Source organism: Canis lupus, chromosome 16, assembly GCF_048164855.1.
Source record: "Canis lupus baileyi chromosome 16, mCanLup2.hap1, whole genome shotgun sequence".
Taxonomy (NCBI): domain Eukaryota; kingdom Metazoa; phylum Chordata; class Mammalia; order Carnivora; family Canidae; genus Canis; species Canis lupus.
Genome location: NC_132853.1, coordinates 49,441,053 through 49,463,490, shown reverse-complemented (window position 1 = coordinate 49,463,490; position 22,438 = coordinate 49,441,053). Strand labels below are relative to the sequence as shown.

The following is a 22,438-nucleotide window of genomic DNA, read 5'->3' as shown; positions in this document are numbered from 1 at the left end:
AAATAAATAGAAAGCCATCTATATTGAGCTGAATGAGCATCTGTACTAAAGGAGTAAAGAGATGAGATAAACACAGACTTGTGCTTTTGCTCCTTCCAGAAACCTGCTAAAAGATCAGTAAAGGGGGATTGGTGAAAAGCCAACATCAACACAATTTTAGAAACTGGAGAGTATATAAATAATTAAAAACTGAACCCTAAGCTCAATAGCAGAGGAAATCAAGAAAACAACCTGAGGGTAACTCCAGAAGCTACAAAAAAAACCTCAAGAATGGTAGTATATGGAAATGGAGATGAAAGGAAGATTGGCTGAAAATCAGTTGAAGAAGCACTTGATTCCTGAGACCTCTTCCTCAAAATTAGGTAACTAGTCAGCTGGGCAAGTGCCCAACTCCCCACTCTAAACCTTGGCAAAACCCAGCAATTTATTCTTTGGAATAAAATAGAGATTCTAGACTGGGAGACATCTACCAGGCATAGTTGAGGGCAGTCCTATACTGAAAATAAGACAATTGGATTCCAGTTGTCTTTATCCTACTGACACTAGAATATTGGCAGTTAGGCAGGAGGTTGGCAGGAGGTTGGCAGTCTTTTCTGAAAAATCTGACTGAAAAGAAAGACACAAAATGTAACCATCAGAGATTCCTTAAAAAAACAGCCCAGCTAGATAACTCTATGTATCAAAGCTCTCAGTCTCTTAGTTCTCTTCTTTTAAATATTAGCAACTAACCAAGGGTTACTTTAGATATTTGAGGAAACCCTCTATTGTATGAAGATAGAGATTAAAATAAATAGAATAAAGCAACTTGGAGAGAATAGAAATTTTGCAGAGAAAAATAATGGAACCATTATTAACATCCTTAAAGAAATAAAAGAAACTAATACAGTCTTTTAAGACATATAAGGTTTTGCTTGTTTGTTTTGTTTTGACTGCCTTGTACTCTTTCTTAGGAATATGTAGGCTATGATCCATCAAAAATGAGAAATGAGTTGTAGGAAATAGGAAATTCAACAAAGGAGAAAAGTAAAGAAATATTTAGGATAACAATGAGAGGTGGAGGCGGGGGAGGCAATCAAACCAGATTGGATTTAGGTTAGAAACCTCGGGAAGAGTTGTCTCCATGAAAATGAGATTGATAGAAACCTGACGCGTTTAATTACTTTTCAGAAAAATTTAAACAATTGGCAAAAAGTTTAGGGTTAGTGACATACACATGAAATAATAAGTAAAAAACAGTTCTAAATTCAGGGGAATAATGTGTAGGAAAGGAGATATTCTTTAAAATAAGTGCTCAGTCCTTGGGGCAGGGTCTGGGGTAGCTGATGTCCATGCCTGTTTTATCACTTTATTCCAGTGTGGTACAAATATTTCCAGTATTTGATTTGGGCCATTATAGTTGGGAAACAATACTCTAGAGCCCAGTGAGCAAATCAGGTGTATGTGGCCTCTTTTTGTGCAGTTGATGGATTTGATTTGCTTAAGCAATTTTTATTATTTTTGTATCTATGGTCAAGTGGGATATTGACCTTTAGTTTTCTTGCCGCACAATGCCTTTATTTGATTTTGGTATTTGAGTAATGCTGGCCTCCTAGAACCAGCTGAAAGTTGAGAATTATTTCTTTTTTTTAAGATTTTATTTATTCATGAGAGACACACAGAGAGAGAGAGAGAGAGAGAGAGAGAGAGAGAGAGGCAGAGACACAGGCAGAGGGAGAAGCAGAGGGGGAAGCAGGCTCCCTCCATACAGGGAGCCCGACACGCGACTCAATCCCAGGTCTCCAGGATCAGGCCCTGGGCTGAAGGCGGCGCCAAACTGCTGAGCCACCGGGCCGCCCTGAGAAGTATTTCTTCAATTTTCCTAGAATATTTTGTGTAGAACTGGTGTTATCTCATCCTTAAATGTTTGATAGAATTTCTCAGAGAAGCCATCTGGGCCTGGAATTTTCTTTATGGGAAAGTTTTAGGATACAAATTAAATGTCTTGAATAGAATATGACTATTTCAATTATCCTTTTTTTTTTTTCAATTATCCTTGAGTAACTTTTAAAAATGGGTAGAATCTTCAGTGATGTCTCCTCTTTCATTCCATTTCTCTTTTTTAAAGATTTTATTTATTCGTGAGAGACAGAGAGAGAGGGAGAGGCAGAGATACAGGCAGAGAGAGAAGCAGGCTCCATGCAGGGAGCCCGGTGTGGAACTCGATCCTGGGACTCCAGAATCACGCCCTGGGCTGAAGGCAGACTCCCAACCACTGAGCCACCCACGCTGCCCACTTATATTGATTTCTAATTTAATTTCGTTGTTGTCAAAGAACACACTCTTTGAATTGAATTACTTTTTATTGAAACTTGTTTTATGCTCCTGGAAATGATCTATCTTATGTTCAGTATGCACTTAAAAAAGGTGTATTAAAAAAAAAAAAAAAGGTGTATTATATTCTTTTGGGGTGGAAGGTTCTATAAATATCAGTCTGGTCAGGTTGATTAATAGTGTTGTTCCAGTCTTCTCTACTTTTGATGATTTTCTGTCTGCTCATTCTTTCACATATTAGGAAAGGAATATTGAAATCTCAAACTCTAAGTGTAGATTTATCTATTTTATCTATTTCTCCTTTCAGTTCTGTCATACTCCTTATAGCACTGTTCTGGTCCCATCCCTCAGAGAGAAAGCAGCCAATAGTGAAATAGGTTTTGGGGATTGGGTGTGGTGCGGAAGAGCTGGAAGCAAAAGGTAAAAAAAAAAAAAAAAAGCCAAGGAATTTTCCGTCAGTCCCATATGGAGCCACCCTCACTCCCTTCATTCATCCTGCCTAACCAGGTAGAGACTTGTCTTGCATCTCTCTTTCTATCCCTGCTCTGCTGTTCCAGGATTTGGATTTTCTTTGAATTTGAGCTGGGAGTTTGGGGACATAAAAAAACATTAGGAAATGTGCCACTGAATTGGTTGTCCTACAGATTAGTTACCCTTCAGATTCTGGTTTTTTCCACACTTTGCCTGCTACTATTTATTTTTCACAGTCTTCAGATTGCTGTTCTACTTTCCAAGGTTTTTATTTACATTCAGGGGTTTTAGTTACATTCAATTAAGGTGGAGTGTGCTTATTCCATCCTAACCCAGAACTAGCACTCTTCCATTTTATTACATTTTGTGTTTGCCTGTCAGGAGGGATGGTACTCAAATTATTTAACAGTTGATAATACCATAGATATCAATGGGCCAGAAGAGATGGCAGTCTGTTCAGAACAAACACTAACTTTAAACAACTGTTTTGCCTCTATAGGTACATAATACTTGATAATCTGCCCTGCCTAATTGTGGATTCAGTTTCTATTTAGTATCTTCTTCAATAATAATAGCAGACATGTAAGGAAAGGTGTCTGGTGAGATGTCTTTTCTTTGTGTGATAGCTCTCTCCTGTGTGTTAACTTTAGGCATGGAGGGCTCTCTCCTGTGTGTTAACTAGCTAGCTTGGCCTCTGATCTGTCTCTCAGGTACAGTGGATTCCGACTCAAACATAACCACACTTCCTGCTCTAGCTTGGGTCAGAGACTTATGATGTTTTTTGCTTATAAAATGGAGATGGGAGATGCCTGTTTGCAGTGAGTCTGGTCCTACTGTACTCATTCAGATTGCCACCCCTGGGCACTTCCTGCTCCTTGCATCTCTTGCTTCTGTGCCTAAAACAGACCTGGAAACACGCTCATCTTTCACAGTTATCCTCCTACACATGCTCTGGGCTATAATTTCCTCACTCCAATTGCATCTAGTTTCTGTCTTCCATGGATTTCTTAACATTTCTCCTCTATTATTGGCTTTTTGTTTTATTTTATAATGCTTTAAGAATTTACTCTTTTTAAAATACTTTTGTGTCATTCTGCACCACCTGTGTTGCCATTTTAGTCTGAACTATCGTTATTTCTTTCCTTTACTACTGTAATAGTGTCTTAGTTGCCTTGCCAACTTATAGTCTATTATCCATGTGATAGAGTGCGCTATTAAAATAAATTAAATCACATATTTCCCCAGACTTGAAATAAAATTCCTCAGTAGCCTCCTATCACATTGCCTTTATCATTCCCTATAGGATGCTACCTGAATTGCCCTTTTCCTAGTACTCTGACTCTGTGCCCTCCCACTCCCTCCATTGTCTACTTTGTTTCCTCTATGCTGGCCTTTTTGTTTAAACATGTTAAGAGTGTTTTCTTTTTAAGGCCTGTAAACTTGCTCTTTCTTGAATAAAGGGCTTCTGCTTAGTCAAGGAGGCCTTCTGTGACCAAATACCCAACCCTAACCTTCATAGTATTTATCACTACTTGAAAATAATTATTTATGCATTTACTTATATATGTGTTTTTTCTTTTTTAGTCTCAGTTACTAGAAAATAGGTTTCATTTGAGCAGACTTTGTCTTGTTTACCACTCTTGCCCTAGAACACTTAACATATATGAATTTGTCAGTATTTGTTGAATGAAAGAATGAGCAAGAGGCACCTAGGGTGTTTGGGAAGGAATGTGGATATGCCCAGGCCGCATATTGATTCAGTATTCACTTCTGTTACTTAATGTAACTTTAAAAAGTAAAGCAGTGTAAGGAATTTTGTTGAATGTAGAAAGCTTACCAGAATATCAACTATCTATTGTTTTGTGAAATGAGGCTCTTGGCATATGATTTTTTTTTTCTTGGCATATGATTGTAAGACTGATTGTGCTAGTTAAGCTTCTTCTAAGTTAAGGTCTTCTGAGGTTGAGTGATTATTTTCTGCTTTCCAGTATAGCATATTGTATATAACTGAGATGTATTATTTATTGCATTTAGTCTTGTCTGTTGAATCTCTATTTTTCCTGGTAATTTAGGAGTTTGTTAACAGTAGGATTTTTGCATCTAGCACAGTGCTACTGTCTTACAATTAGGCTATCAAATTGACCAAGGAAGCTTATCAATTCTAGGAATGCTGGTTCTGTATTTAATGTGTTGCTTCATCAGAATTGGTTTTGATGTACTAGCTCCATATTATGCAGCAAATGATTTTTCATTAGAGTTCTTCCATATATAAACAGAACTTACTTGGTTCTAGATATTAAATAAATGCATGAGCCAATGTGATATGATTGGAACCCAATTTTTATTTACTTTTGCAAGGATAGCATTATGCAGACATTAGGCTTTGATATACAAAATGTGTATTGATTTAGTAATGTTCCAGTAGTAATGACCAGTTCCAGGGTAATGACCAGCTTGTGCTGGAGGACTGAGAAACTGTATAGTGTTTGACTTTGCATGATTCCCATTATCTGTAGCCAGTTTTATTTGATTAGTACATGCTGGTGCATTTATAGTAAATAATACACTAAATTGTCAAATGTGATGTCTTCTGATTATTTTTCTTTCCTTCCTAATAAGTAAAATATTTAGTAGAAATGAGATGTTCATGCTCTTAAAACATATACAAATTATTTTTCCGTTTGATAAGTTACAAAGGTACCTTTATTAAACCAACAGTGTTTTTATTATATAAAATAGTAAGGAAAATTATTTCAGTATTTAGTGTGTCATTTGTGTATCATTGTAAGAGTATATCTGGTTAGGTGGCATCACTAATGAACAAAATTTTGTATTGTGTTAGTAGTTTATCATTGTGATAAAAAATTTACTTAGTTTTCAACATATATTGCTTTGAAAATTAAAAAAAAAAATACATATGTGCCAGGCTCTGGGTGAGGTGCTTTCACATAATCCTCATTTAATTCTCAGAATAATGCTATGAAGTAGGTATTATTTTCAGTAGGAAAATATTTCAGGCTTTATACTAATCTATACCAAAAGTTTCAAATCAGCTTTGTTGGTATCATGTACTTAGAACCTTTCTGTTCTGATGTTTAAAATACAAATTTATTAATGGTTGGATAAGGCCTGGAAGAAAAGATCTGACCTTAAATGATAAATCCCTCTGAAGTGCCTTTATTCTAGTCCTATATTTCTTCTGAGATTTAACTTCATGTTGATTATTCTTTGTATAACACTCATTTTTCATAGAATTAAACTTGAAATTGAACCTTTAGCCAACAATTTTTTATTACCTTGAACTTCTAGGGATGTATCAGAATGTGTTTACATATACTTCAGTCATTTTTTTAAAATGTGAGTTATAATAATTTTACTAATTAAAAGATTACTTTTCACCAACAACGTACACATTTAAAAAGAACATGTTAAGTAAGGCTTCTCTCCCTTCCACTATCCTAATGTAACCAAGTCTATATCCTTTCATGTTTTTCCCCTGAGCTCATATTGGCATATGCAGGAGTGTGTGTGAAGGTGTATGTGTGTGTGTGTACCGAAAGACTTAAAAATAAAATGCGGGCAGCCCCGGTAGCCCAGTGATTTAGTGCCGCCTTCAGTCTGGGACCTGATCCTGGAGACCTGGGATCCAGTCCCACGTCAGGCTCCCTGCATGTAACCTACTTCTCCCTCTGCCTGTGTCTTTGCCTCTCTCTCTCTCTCTCTCTCTGTGTCTCTCATGAATAAATAAATAAAATCTTAAAAAATAATTAAATAAAAAAAACTAAAATGAAATTTTTAGTTCTGTTACCCCCTCTTAACAGTATAGCATGGCCATCCCTCCAGGAGCATACTTAAATTCTAATTTTAAAAAATCTGTACAATGTTTCACAGCATAAGCAACCCATAATTTATTTCACCATTTCCTCATATATGAGTGTTCAGATTTTCAAAATGATTCATAATCATTTATCTAGTAACATCTTAAAAATCTTGGAATTTGCAACCCCAAGCACATTTTGTGTCAGACCATACTAAGTATCCTACTTAGCATTATGATAATTGGCCTAGTTAACACTAGAAACATTGTAGAAGCTTCTCCTTGCTTATCCATATTTATGAAAGAAAAGGAATAAAAGCAGGACAGTGAAAAAGGTTGGAAAAGGTTATCTTCCCAAACATCTAGAAAGATTTTGATTAAAATATTCTTAACTAAGTTTTTCTGGCAAGAGATTAAAAATCATAAAACCTCTTTCTTTGAAAAACTTAGTGATCTTTCATGAAAGGCCATAAAAGTTAAATAACAAAGAGTGAAGAAGAAACGTGTTAGTAAAGTCTCAGATAAAGTTATTATTGAGTAAATACGTTTTTTTTGTTTAGTCATGTTGGATGTAGTAAGTCTTATTCCTAGTGAGATTAAAGACCTGGTTTCCACAAGGGGGCAGAGTAAGACTACCTGAAAACCTTGATATTATAAAGAATATTTATTTTAAATCTGTAGTTGATTTATTAAAGAAGGAAGAGGAAATTACTAGGGCTAGAAATGACCATCCTGTGAACAGAACCATATATTGAGGGCATCCACCCACCTCATCCCCAGTGCAAGCATGGACTCTTGACATGTTGGACACTCAACTGTGGCTCTGGTCATACTGGCCTTGGTGAGTGGAAGTCCATATTGCTGAGCCCATGTATAAATTCCATCCCTGCTACCATGGCAGCTTTGTTAATGAGCCCTTTGAGCAAGGTTAGAGTGGCTGGGTAGAAAGATGGACTGTGTCCCCCAATTAGATCATCTAACCTGCTGTGTTGTTAAGCACCTTCTCTGCAGTTTGTTCTTTGGTAAGCATTCACATGGGACATAAATTGCTCCATATTCTGTGCCCTTTCAAGTGGTCTATTCACATACCTCATCCCCAGATTTCCTTGTCACAAGTTTCCTAATTATTCCTTTCAAATCTCTGAATATCCATTAAATACTCTCCATGAGTGAGTTCCTCTGTCATCTCTTTTCCTAGGCAAAGTGAACAACAAGGTACCCTGTTCAAATTTCTGCCACTAGAAAGGTTTCCCTTCCCTAATGCCTTCAAGACTACCACAAAGTGGGGCTGTAGTGTTGTCATCTGTAGTGTGTTGTTATCTTACAGAGCTATCAGTAAAGAAGCCTGACTTCTTTCTTGTCTTGTCTTTCTTTCTTTTCAGTGAGAGGGTACTAGAGAATTTACCAGATTAAGATCTTTTAAGTGAAAAGAAACTATAGCAGGAGTAGAAACTTTGGGCATCTTAGGTCACTTGCTCATGTGAATTATTTGTGCCTTTAGGACCTGTTCAAGCCTAATCTCATGTACACTTTTTGCTTTTGCTGATGAAGTGCTGCACTATACACCCAAGCATATTGATTTGTTGGTTCAACAATACTTAGTTCATGATGGCCTGCCAAGGGTCACATGCATTTATTCTAAGGTCCTATGGTAAGCCAAAAGCTAATTTTCAAGAAAGATAGTAGTTCTTACATAAGATAGCATATATTTTGTTTTGTTTCTTTTATAAAATAGTAGAGGTCTTCCCTGAGATTTAACTAAAGTTCTACAATAATGATGCAAGAGCCCTGTCTACCACAGAAACCTCAAGTAACATTGGTTCTGGTGGGTTATATAACCCAAGAGGCAGGGCGCCGCCTGCAGCCCAGGGTGACATCCTGGAGACCTGGGATCGAGTCCCATGTCTGGCTGTCTGAATGGAGCCTGCTTCTCCCTCTGCCTGTTCTCTGCCTCTCGCTCTCTGTGTGTGTCTCTCATGAATAAATAAATAAATAAATAAAATCTTTAAAAAAAATAAATAACCCAAGAGGCAAAGTAGCCCATATTTGTTGCAAAGCCCCTGTTCTGGGCCTCTCTCACATCCAGCAGTGTTGGCAAATGGTTCACACAGTAGCATGACCAAATGAGGTACAGGTTGCTTAGAAAAAATCAAGGAGGTCTACTAGGCATTGTACCTCTTTCTCAGTAGTAAGGGAGAGTAGATGCAGCATTCCTTGGAAGGGATATTTTGAATCACTCAAGACCATAGGGCTTAAAGAAATTTCACAGTGTGGAAGATCTCTGATTTTTTGTGGGGTTTATTTCCCACTCTCTGTCATGCATGTTTCACCACAATATCTAGATCAGTTGCTGCTTCCTGTTCAAGTTTAATCATCATGAATTTATCCATATAATAGAACAGTAAAGGTGTCCTATGAAATTGAGGGACAGTTAAGGTAGGACAGTGAAAATATATAGCTGATCTTGACAACTGAATGCATACTGCATATGATTATCTCATTCTTTGGTCAATAACTGCAAACTGGGTGTCAGGGATATGCTAATTTGCTTTAGCAAGAAAACCACATCTAAAATTGTAGTAGCAGTGGGAGTCACAACCTGAATAAGTTACAAAAACACACTGTCATTCTTCAAGATTTGTCTATCTTTTGTATAGGCCATATAGATAAGTTGAATGGGGATGTGGTAAGAGTTATTACCTTTGGATCTTTCCAATGTTTACTGATTGGATCACACTTTTACCTTATCTCTAGAGACTGAACTTAGTTCTGATATAGTTCTAGAACTTCACTGTATAGTACAGTAGTCACTGGCCACATGTGGCTATTGAATACCTGAAGTGTGGCTGCCCAGAAGGGAGATGGCTGGTCAGAAGGGAGATGTGTTGTATATGTAAAATATACACCAGATTTGAGACTTTCTTTTTTCTGTACATTTCAAGAATATTTGCCTTTACTTACTGACGCATTGTTATAATAGTTGCTTTAAGGTCTTTGATTTTGATTCTGACATCTGTGTAATCTCAGGAATGCTGTTTAAGGACTTTTTTTCCTCAGTTGAACTTTTCATGTTTCTTCATATGCCATATGATTTTGGATTATATTCTGAACATTTTGAACATGAGTGTGGGTTTTATTTAAGGCTTAAGGAGAATGTTGATTTTTTTGGTGTGGTCAGTGGCAGTCAACCAGAATTTGTTCAGGACACAGGTTCCTGCCTGCCCTCTGGGGGCTGTAGTTCCATTGTCAATTCTGTTTTCTAAGCATCTGCAGTACTATTTAGATGGGTCTCATAAATGTGATCCAGTGTCCCTTCTGGGATCAAAGTAGTGGTACATCTTGTTCAGAGCTCAGATGAGCCCAGAAGTTCTTGTACAACCTGATGGGATTTTTTTCTTGATATCCCTTCTCACCTCAATCTCATGAACAATTTCCAGCTCCCTTTCTCCTCAGCACTCTTGCTAAAACACAGACTCTAGTTTTCCCATTCTGATGTTCAATTCCTATTTAACTGTTTGTATCTAGATCAAGAGATAAAAGGACATAGAAAGGGAAGAAAAGGGATCCCTGGATGGCGCAGCGGTTTGGCCCCTGCCTTTGGCCCGGGGCACGATACTGGAGACCCGGGATCAAATCCCATGTCAGGCTCCCTGCATGGAGCCTATTTCTCCCTCTGCCTATGTCTCTGCCTCTCTCTGTGTGTGTGTGACTATCATGAATAAATAAATAAAATCTTTAAAAAAAAAAAAAAAAGGGAAGAAAGCAGTAAGGATTCACCTCAGACTTGTGGGATCACAATTTTTGGGGTCAGAGAACAGGGTTCTTTCTCCCAGGTTGTTAGGTATCTGCCCAGTCACCATCTCTGTGTTGCTGCTGAATAGAATTGCCTGGACACTTTGATAGAAGATGAGGGGGGGGGGAGAGGAATTTCCCTAGTCTCTCAAACCAATAAGGGCCCCCTTTCCTACTCCTTACCAACTAGGTAGAGATTTTCTTGGAGCTTTTTCTTACCTGGAATACACTTCTGAGTTTTAGGTGTCCAGGTCAGGAGGTATCTGAGGAAATAACACGGTAAACTCATCACCACTTAATATTTTGCACTCTTTTCCCAATCCTCTGCTACTATTTATTTCAGTCCTCAGATAGCTACTCGAGGCATTCTTTTTATTTTTTTTTTGTTTGTGCATTTAAATTTTTTTAAAAATAGATTTTATATTTTAGAGTAGTTTTAGGTTCACAGCAAAACTGAATGGAAAGTACAGAGTTTTCAGATGCCTCTTGGACCCACATGTACATAGCCTCCCTCATTATCATCATCCCTCACCAGACTGGTACCTTTGTTTATAGTAGATGACCCTACCTTGGCATATCATTATCATCCGAAGTCCATAGTTTACAATAGGGTTTATTCTTGATGTTATATATATTATGGGTTTTGACAAATGTATAATGACATGTGTCTACCATTATAATATCATAGTTTCACTACCCTAAGAATCTTTTGTACTCTATTTATCCCTCCCTCCCCCTAATCCCTGCAAACCTCTAATCTTTTCACTGTTTCCATAGTTTGGCCTTTTCCAGAATGTCAGACTATTGGAATCATATAGTATATACCCTTTTCCAGTTAGCTACTTTCACTTAGTAGTGTGCATGTAAGGTTCCTCACTGTCTTTTCATGACTTGATAGCTCATTTCTTTTTATTATTATTTTTTAATTTTTTAAAAAAGATTTTATTGATTTTTTCATGAGAGACACAGAGAGAGACAGAGAGACAGGCAGAGGGAGAAGCAGGCTCCATGCAGGGAGCCCGACATGGGACTCGATCCCAGGTCTCCAGGATCAGGTCCTGGGCCGAAGGCGGCACTAAACCACTGAGCCACCCCGGCTGCCCGTTCATTTCTTTTTAGTGCTGAATAATATTCTCTTTCCTGGATCTACCACAGTTTATTTAACATTCACCTACTGAAGGACAATTATGAATAAAGCTGCTATAAACATCCATGTGCAGTTTTTTGTGTGAATATATTTTTAACTCATTTGGGTATATATGAAGGAGGACTTAAGAGTATGTTTAGGTTTTTTTTTTTTTTTTTTTTTTTTTTTTGTGTGTGTGTGTGTGTGTTTAGTTTTATAAGAAACTGCCACACTGTCTTCCAAAGTGGCTGCATCATTTTGTATTCCCATCAGCTCTGAATAAGAGTTCCTATTTCTCCATATCCATGTCAGCATTTGGTGGTGTCAGTGTTTTGGATTTTGACTATTTTAGTAGATGTGTAGAGATACCTGTTTTAATTTGTAGTAACATATAATGTTGAACATCTTTTCATGTGCTTATTTTCCATCTAGATATCTTCTTTAGTGAGGTGTCTATTCAGATCCTTTGTCCTTGTTTTAACTATGTTTTTCATCTTCTTGTTGGATCTATTTATTTTGGATAATGGCCTTTTATTACACATGTCTTTTGTACAGCTGCAGTTTAAAATGTTAATGAAGTCTAGCTTATTAAGTCTTTCATGGATCATGTTTTTGGGGTTATATCTTAAAAAGTCAGTGCCATACCCAAGGTCATCTAGTTTTTCTTCTGTGTTATCCTCCAGGAGTTTTATATTTTTACATACTACATTTAGGTGTATAATCCATTTTGGGTTAATTTTTTGTGATGAGTGTATGGTCTTTGTCTAGAGTTTTTTTTTTTTTTTTTTTTTTTAAATTGTGGATGTCTAGATCTCCTAGTATCATTTGTTGAAAAGACTATCTTTTCTCCAGTGTATTGGCTTTGTTCCTTTGTCAAAGATCAGCGTAGTTTTGTGGGTCTCTTTCTGGGCTTTCCATTTTCCTACATGGACTTGTTCTTTTACCACCATGACACTGCCTTGATTACTGTAGCTCTCCCTCTTTTTTCTTAAGATTTTATTTATTCATGAGAGACACACAGGCAGAGACATAGGCAGAGGAAGAAACAGGTTCTCTGTGGGGAGTCTGATGCGGACTTGATCCCAGACCCCAGGATCATGACCTGAGCCAAAGGCACTCAACCACTGAGCCACTCAGGCATTCTGATTACTGTAGCTTTATAGTAAGTTTTGAAGTTCAATAATGTCTGTTCCCTAGCTTTATTCTTCTTCAAATATTGAGTTGGCTTTTTGGGTCTTTTGCCTTCTCGTTTAAACTTCAGAATCAGTTTGCTAATATCAACAAAAATAACTTCCTGGGATTTGATTGGGATTGCTTTGACTCAGCTCAATTTGGGAAAAACTGACATTTTGACAGTATTGACAGTATTGATTCTATCCATGAATGTGGAATATTTTTCCATCTATTTAGATCTTTTAAAATTCCTTTCATCAGATTTCTTGTAGTTTTCCTCATATAGTTCTTGTATATTTTTGTAGAATTACATATAAGTATTTCATTTTTTAAATTCACAGTTTGAAAATTCTAGCACCCTGCCATATCTGGGTCTAGTTTGATGCATTTTCTGTCTCTTCAAATTGTATATTTTTGCCTTTTAGCATGCCTTTTAAGTTTATGCTGAAAGGTAGATACGACACTCTTGGTAAAATGAGCTGTAGTAAATAGTAGGGTAATGGTAAGGTACAGGGGAGGAGAAGTGCTCTGTAGTTCTATTAAGGAAGCTGGAAGTGAGCTCTCTGCATTCTTTCAAGGATTTAAAGTTACATTCAGTAGAAGAGTAAAGGTGGAATGTGCTTATTCCATCTTTCCTGGAACTGGAACCTTACTGATACTTGTAAAACACTCATATGATTTGTTTCCTTGTATTAATTCTCTTACATAGAACAGAGGAAAATTGGGATTGAAGGCTTTCCCACAGGGTATATATTCATGGATTTCTCTCCAGGGTGAATTCTTATGTCTGTAAAGGCAAAAGGGATCTTTGAGTATATAAGGCTTCTCTAATATATGTGTGCTCACATTTTTCCCATGGCATAAGTGACTTCTAAAAACTTTTTACAATCCATTGCATTCATAGACTTTCCTAGGATGTACTTACATGTGTTCAGTAAGTTTAAAGTTTCTATAGAATGCTTTTCTGAATTCATCATAGTCATGATGTTTCTCTTCTGTGTCTATTTGCATAGGCCTTCTGAGCTTACCGTTCCTACTGAAGGCTTTTTCTCTGTCATTTGTGTTTGTAGAGTTTCTCCCCAGTGTGAATGCTCTGGTAAGAAGTAAAATGAGTGATCCTGCTGAAAACTCTCTCCTAGTCTTTCTGTTTATAGAGTTTCCGCCCAGTATGTATTCTCTTGTGCACCACTAGACTAGAGATGTTTCTGAAGAATTTTCCACACTGTTTACATTAATAAAGTTTGTCTCCAACGTGAAGTCTTATGTATATTTTGGAGATGACTATAGACCAGATGCTTTTCTACTCTGAAATTATTTGAAGAGTTTCTCTTCATTTTAATTCTCCCATGTCTCTGAAGAAAATAATGATTACTGGAGGCTTTCTTAGAATTCTTACATTCATGATTTGTTTTTCCTTTATGATTTCTCCTGCACAATAAGATTAGTGCTCCTTCTGAAGGCTTTTCCACATAGACTACATTCAGAGAGTTTATCTCATTAAGATTCCCTTCTATTTGCATCTCATTTATGCAGTGTAGTGAAAAGCTGAAAGCTTTCCTTCTGATGTCTGCTATCACTGCTTTTCTTCAACTGTGTCTGTGGATTCTAGTCAGTGCAGTAAAGCCTCTGTATGGAGAGATGTTCTTTCTGTACTAAGATCAGAACAGTAAGAAGAAGAAATTGACAAGAAACCTTAGGGCAGAGTACCCCAGGCAGATGGAAGGGCCAGACTGGGACCCACCGAAAACTGGGAGCCTGAGTCAGGTATGCCACCCAAGGGTGATCCTAGTACACAGGTCTCAACCAGGCCAAAGGGCAGGAACAATAAATAAGGCAAAGAACATTTCTACTGTTATGATGCTTTCATTCTAGAGGAGTGAGACAAATAGCCAGATAATTTCAGGTCATGCTAAGTGCTATCAAGAAAATAAAATAGGATTGTGTGATATAGAATGAGAAGTGGGAGAAAAAGTGAATGGTAACTTTAGGGTTAGTCCTGATAGACCTCTCTGAGGAGGGAATATTTAAGCTAGGATCTTTCAGACAAAGGAAAGCCAGCTTTGCAGAAGTACTGGGACTCAGCAATTTGGGCAAAAGAAACAGGCAGAGGCCTGAAGTTGAGAATAAATTTGGCCAGAGCAAGGAATTGGAAGGCCAGTTGACTGAAGCATTGTCAACTGGGGGGAGGAGTGGAAAATGATGGCATCAGAAAATTAAGTAGGTGGGGCCAGATTTGGGGGTGGGGCTTATAACTCTGGTCAGGATTTTGAGTTCTAATTGTTTGCTAATTGACTACATGATTCTGTATTAGTTATTAAATTTCCTGTATCTCCTTTCTGATTAATACACGAACATGTGAAAATATTGAGACTCACAGTGATATAAATCTTGCCTTGAAAGGTCCTTAGGAGTAGTTTAGGCCAAATCCCTTTGTTGTAGAAAGTATATGAAAGCCCTTTGACAAATTATGCATTGTTATTATGTATATAATCTTTTATATGTCTATAAGTGTTGTAGGGGCTAGTTTATCACCTATGTTATTTTTTCTGTATACTTTTGAAAAATAGTCTTTAGTGAAATAAAGCATGCAATCAGAAAAGTTTATAACTTATAACTATATACAGTCAGTATATTATCACAAAGTACTATAGGGTTTTTTTAAGTCAGCTTATTGAAGTTTAATTTATATGTAATAAAATTTGCCCCTCTTAAATTTACAATACCATGAATTTTTGCAAACATATGGTCATGTAACTATCACTAAAATCAAATATAGCTCATTTCCACCATCATGTAAAAGTTCTATCATACCCTTTTGTAGCCAATCCCTTTCCTCTACCCCAATCCCTGTCAGCTATTGATCTGCTTCCTGTTACTGTAGAATTTTCAAAATATTCTATAAATGAAACCATACAGTGTGTATCCTTTTGACTCCTGACTTCTTATATTTTAATGCTTTGGATTTTTTTAAATTTATTTTTTATTGGTGTTCAATTTACCAACATACAGAATAACCCCCAGTGCCCGTCACCCATTCACTCCCACCTCCGCCCTCCTCCCCTTCCACCACCCCTAGTTCGTTTCCCAGAGTTAGCAGTCTTTACGTTCTGTCTCCCTTTCTGATATTTCCCACACATTTCTTCTCCCTTCCCTTATATTCCCTTTCACTATTATTTATATTCCCCAAATGAATGAGAACATATAATGTTTGTCCTTCTCCGACTGACTTCACTCAGCATAATACTCTCCAGTTCCATCCACGTTGAAGCAAATAGTGGGTATTTGTCATTTCTAATAGCTGAGTAATATTCCATTGTATACATAAACCACATCTTCTTTATCCATTCATCTTTCGATTCATCTATTTTTTGGGTTTCTTTTTTCATTTTACATATGTATTTTATTGCTGAATAATGTTCATTTGTAGAATATCCTATAATTTGTTTATCCATTCACTAGTTGATGGACATATGGGTAGTTTCCAGTTTTTGGAGATTATGAATAAGTCTGCTATTTGTGTGCTTGTGTGGTGATGGTGTGTGGGTAGGGTCAATGTGTCTTCTTTTCTTTTGGGTAGATTTCTAGGTATTGGATTCCTGGGTTGTATGGTAAGTTTATATTTAAGCTACCAGAATGTTTCCCAGCATTATATACCATTTTATCTTTTCACCACCAGTATATAAGTGTTATAGTTCATTCTTCCCAGCACTTGATTTGTCAGCATTTTGTTTTTAATTTTAGCCATTCCGCTAGGTGACATCTCTAATTTGCATTTCCCTAATGATTAGTGATGTTGAGTATCTTTTCATGTGTTTATTAGATATCCATATCTCTTACTTGATGAAATGTCTGTTCAAATCTTTTCCAACTTTTTAAATTGGAGTAGTTTCTGGTTGTGAGTTAAAAGAGTTCTACTTAGGGATGCCTGGGTGGCTCAGCAGTTGAGCGTCTGATTTTGGCTCAGGCTGTGATCCTGGAGTGCAGGATCAAGTCCTACATCAGGCTCCCTGCAAGGAGCCTGCTTCCTCCTCTGCCTATGTCTCTGCCTCTCTCTGTGTATTTCTCATGAATAAATAAAATCTTAAAAAAAAAAGTTTTACGTACATTCTAAATACCAGTCCTTTATCATATATGTGTTTTGCAAATGTATTCTCTCAGTTGGTACTATTTTTATTCATTTTGTAACAGTGTCTTTTTGAAGAGTAGAAATTTTAAATATGTATAAATTCCAATTTACCAGTTCTTTTTATATAAATCTTTCCTTGACACAAGTTCACCCAGATTTTCTCTTATCATTTCTTCTAGAAGTTTTATAGTTTTCGGTTTTACAATAAGGTCTATGATCCATTTCAACCTGATTTTTGTACATAGTAAAGGTTTAGGTCTAAGTTTGTTTTTTGCATATGGATAGCCAGTTGTTCCAAAGCTTTCTGTTGAAAGGAGTATCCTTTAAACATTGGATTGCCCATACACTTTTGTCAAAATTTAGTTGACTGGGGTGCCTGGGTGGCTCAGTCAGTTAATTGTCTGACTCTTGATTTTAGCTCAGGTCGTGATCTCAGGATATTAGATTGAGCTCTGTTTTGGGCTCTACACTGGGCATAGAGAGCCTGCTTGGGACTCTGTCTTTACCTCTCCCTCTCTTAAAAAAAAAAAAATGTTGACTATATTTGCATGAGTCTTTTTCTGGACTTTGTAGTCTGTTCCATTGATTTTGTGTCCATTCTTTTGTCAGTACTACATCCTCTGGATTACTATAGTTTTACAGTTAATCTTGAAATTAGGTACTATGAGACTTCAAAGTTTGCTTTTCCTTGTTCAAAATTGTTTTGTCTTAGTTTTTAAAAAATTTTACACACAAAGTTTAAAATCAAGTGCATAGCTGGCTCAGTTGGTAGAGCATGTGACTCTTAATCTTGGGGTTGTGAGTTCAAGCCCCATGTTGGGTGTAGAGATTACTTAAAATCTTTAAAATAAATAAATAAATAATTTAAAAAAGTAAAATCGGCTTGTTGATTTTCACCAAAATACTGCCTGCTGGATTTTCATTGGAGTTGCTTCAAACCTATAGATCACTTTGAGGAGAATTGCCATCATAATGATAGGAATCTTGAGATCCATGAACACATTATATCTCTCCATTTTAGTCTTTGATTTTTCATCAGTGTTTTACAGCTTTTATCATATAAATACTGTCTGTGTATTTATTTTGTCAGATTCATTCCTGATTAATTTCATTGTTTCTAATGATGCTATTTTGATGCTATGGTTTTTAAATTTTTTATTTTCCAAGTGCTTACTGCTAGAATGTACAAATACACTTGCTTTTTTGTACTTTGACTCTTTAGCCTTTGAATTTGCCTAACCCACTTATTTTATTCTAGCAGGTTTGTGTGTGTGTGTGTGTGTGTTTGTAGATTCTTTAGAATTCTCTAGAGGCAATCATGGTGTCTGACTACATGATCCTGTTCTAGTTATTGTATTTCTTTATGCTGGTTTTCTGCCTAATGTATGGATCTGTTGTGAGAATATTGCCAAGTTGCAGAGTGATTATAAGCTTTGAGTTAAAAGAAGGATGTTTGAAGTAACTTAGGCAAACACCCTTTGTTTCTAAAACATGTAAATAGGGGCTATTTTTTCACTGTGCTTTTTAAAGATAAACATTTATAAAAGTATAATATGTAAACTGAAAAATTCACAAATCATATGTATAGTTCAATGAAATATCATGCTAGAGGTTTTGATTTGTAAGTTTTATTTGTGGTTATTCATGTAACTTGAAAAATTAAAAGGCTGTTCTGTAGTATAAATACTGCATTTGGCTAAAGAATTTATTATTAACTTGAACTTTAATATCTATTAATCATCCATATTAAATATAAGACTTAATAGCGACTGAAATTTTTATTGAATTATAATTACTCCTCACACTTCTTTAGTGTCCACCTACTTGATATCCTTGTGCTTTCTTAGTTCAGCTTTTGAACATTTAATCACCAGGTATCCAACATAACTGAATTTTTTTAGCAGTTTATTTTATTCTGCCGTATTTTCATCACATTATTTCAGTAACTTTTATTTGGTTGAATGAAGCAGGAAAAGTGGTAGGAAAAAAAAAAGTAGAGGATGAAGGTGAATAATTTGGAATACCAGTAAATATCCTACATGCTTGGTAAATTGGACTCCCAATTCCACTTTATTCCTGTTACAAAATTAGATATCCATTCCTTTTGCTGTGCACTTTTCAGTAGTTCCCACTGAAGTGGGCCAATTAGAATATCAGTGAACAGAGGTCTTAAATCTGTTCCTCTGGTTTGACTTGGCCACTTACACTCTTGTGATCTACCATAAGAGCAGCCCCACATACTCACTGCCTTTTTAGTGACTAGGCCCAATATTGAAGACTCATCAGAGTAGTTCTGAACCTTATAGCCCAGCTTAGATCAGCTGACCTATGGTGAATCTGCAGACTCATGAGAAAAGTAAATGTAAACTGCTGAGAGTTTTGGGGTTGCTAGTTACTCAAGAAAAACTGGCTCATATAGCCAAATTCTGTAAATGCTTACCAATACTTTTCTTTACTTGAAATATATATTTTTAGTTTTTTTCTCTATAGCTACAATGAGTTCAAACACAATTTATAGGACAGAGAAGATGGAAGAAAATATTTTTAAGCAGAAAAGTAAACTAGGACATCCAGACTGGGCTAATTGCAGTATTATTCCTTAAGGAGTATTATTAGATTCTAAAATTATCAGCCAAGTTTTAATATTGGAACAAGTGAAGAAGGAAGCTTCACTAAATCAAATGCATTCTTCTAGATATATTGCTTTTAAAAAATCTAATGCTGATTTTTCTCAACAAAAGGATTCCTCAGGTAGGAAATTATATTAATGGCTCTTTGTTTGTAAACCTATAAAATACCGTAGTTCCATATAAATCAGTTTTGAGTCTATTCAAGAATGACCAAAGATTAGAAATTATGAAAGAGACTTGAAAAATATGTCTAAGAGATGCAATATCCATCTGATCATAGTTCCAGAGAAAGAAAAAAAGGACAGTTGACAGAGAAGAATTAGTCAACATAGTAAACGAAAGGACCCAGAGACTAATGAGAAGAAGAAAGGAAAATCTTGGTAAAATTTCTAAGCTCCAAGGATAAGGAATAAATTCTGTATTTCTACCAAGAGAAGTTTAGGGGAAAATAATAGTGATTTAGACTCTGGTAATGGTAGGAGAAATGGAAAAAGCATAGCTGATTTGAAATCTATTTATATTGATAATCTGCAGAACTTCTAATGCATCTGTTGGGAAAGGGATGTGTCAGGAAGAAATTAACAATGATTTACTAGGCTTCCGGTTTTTTGTTTTTTTTTTTTTTTTGGCTTCTGGTTTTAATAAATATGTGAGTAGATGGTAAATATCTGCATAAATTTTATTGAGTAAGATTCATCATTAAAAAATGTATAATTCAGTGGCTTTTAATACATTTATAATGTTGTACAACCATTACTGCATTCATCACACCAAAAGTAAATCCTGTAACTTGTAAGCAGTCACTTTTCGTTCCTTCTTCTTGTAGTCCCTGGCAATTGTTAGTCTACCTTTTCTCTATATTTGCCTGTTCTGAACATTTCATATAAATGGAATCTTACATGTGACCTTTCGTGGCTATTTTTTTTTTCTTTTCACTTAAACGTAGTGTTTTCAAGGTTTATCAATATGGTAGCATGAATCAGGCCTTGCTTTTTATTGCTAAACAATATTCGATCATATAAATATGCTACATTTTGTTTATCCATTCACCTGTTCATGACATTTTAGATATTGTGAATAATGCTGCTATGAGTATTCATGTTCAGGTTTTTGCTTGAAAACTTGTTTTCATTTCTCTGGGTACACACAATAGTGGGATGGCTGGTTATTCTGTGTTTAACTTTTTGAGGAACAGCACACTGTTTTACACAGCAATTGTACCATTTTATATTCCCACCAGCAATGTATTAGGATTCTAACTTCTTTACATCCTCACAAACACTTTTTTGTTGTCTGTTTTCTTTTTTAAAACAACTAACCTACTGGGTGTAAAGTGATAGCTCATAGTGACTTTGATTTACATTTCCATAATGATTAATGGTGCTGAATACCTTTTCATGTGCTTGTTGTTCATTTTTATATCTTTGGAGAAATGTCTATTCATATCTTTTGCCTATTTTTAAATTGCATTGTCATTTTGTTCTTGAGTTGTAGGAGTTCTTTATATAGTCTGGATTCTAGACTCTTTTCAGATATGTGATTTGCACATATTTTCTGCCATTCTAGGCATTGTCTTTTCACACTTTTTTTTTTTTTTTTTAGAGAGAGAGAGAGCAAGAGAGCAAGAGCACGTGTGCATGCATGCATACACAAGCTGGGGGAAGGGGCAGAGGGAGAAGCAGACTCCCCTGCTGAGCAGGGGGAGCCTGTTGGTGTGGGGCTTGATTTCAGAACCCTGAGATCATGACCTGAGCTAAAGGCAGACCCTTAACTGAATGAGCCACCCAGGCCCCCATTCACACTCTTGATACAATGTCTTTTGATGCACAAACTTTACCTTCCAGTTTACTAATTATCTCTTCATATCTGTCTAATCTGTTTTTCTTTTTCTTTTTTTTTAAAGATTTTATTTATTTATGAGAGACACACAGAGAAAGGCAGAGACATAGGCAGAGAGAGAAGCAGGCTTCCCTCAAGGAACCTGATGTGGGCGTCAATCTCAGGACCCCGGGAAAACACACTGAGCCAAAGGCAGACACTCAATCACTGAGTCACACAGGTGCCCCAATTTCTGTCTAATCTGCTTTTCAATTAATCTGTTGAGTTTTTATTTCCATAGTTTTAATTCTTTGCTAGAATTCTAAACTTTTATTTTCTCCAAGTACTAAGCATACTATTCCCCTGCTTTTTTTAATATGCAACATGAACAGACTTTTTTTTTTTTAAGATTTATTTATTTATTTGAAAGGGAGAGTGAGAGAGATCAAATGAGTGGTGGGAGGGCAGAGTCTTCATGTAGACTGCCCATTGAGCACGGAGTCCCGCATTGGGCTCTATCTCATGAGCCGTGAGATCATGAAATGAGCTGAAACTAAGAGTTGGCCACTCAACCAACAGAGCCACCCAGGTGCCTCTACACAGACTTAATACAGCATTTAGTCAGTATTTCTCAGTAGAAACTCTCAGCACTTTGGCCCAATAATTCTATATGTATCATCTATAGAAATACTATAGAAAGAGCTGCATAAGTTGCCATTAATCAGATACTAGTTATGTTATAATGAATGATATACCACAGTAGTTTTTAAAATGAGCTGAAATTGCATATGATGAAATTACAACTGTAACACAATTGGGAACCTGAAGTGAGACACTGCTTTAATTTTACTTCTCAGTGTAGACCACATTATCATCATTTCAGGGAAGACCATATGCTTGCTTTTTAAAATTTTCTGCTCTTTTCCCCCAGGTTTATTGAAGTATGATTAACAAATACGAATTGTATGTATTTAAGGTATATAACATGTCATTTTGATAAATGTATATATTGTGAACTGATTACCACCATCACACTAATTATCCATCACTTCACACAATTACCCATTTTGTACGTGTGTGAGAGAACACTTGAGATCTACTCACTTAGGAAATTTCAAGTATATAGTGTATTATTATTGTTAGCTGTAGTCATCATGCTGTACATTAGATCTCCA

The 22,438-nt window shown here is 36.2% G+C and overlaps 1 protein-coding gene across 12 annotated transcripts in view; it reads left to right on the top strand.

Annotated features, from left to right (window-relative positions):
- Positions 1–22,438, top strand: part of TANC2 (tetratricopeptide repeat, ankyrin repeat and coiled-coil containing 2) — a 369,328-nt gene that overhangs the window by 113,329 nt on the left and 233,561 nt on the right. For 2 of the 12 annotated variants that reach the window (XM_072781227.1, XM_072781220.1), the window contains exon 3: positions 100–362. The exons of the other annotated variants lie outside the window; for them this stretch is intronic. In XM_072781227.1, the coding sequence (XP_072637328.1) occupies positions 281–362 (82 nt within the window). In that variant the 5' untranslated portion in view covers positions 100–280. The remainder of the gene's footprint in view (positions 1–99; positions 363–22,438) is intronic. 12 annotated transcript variants of the gene reach the window in all.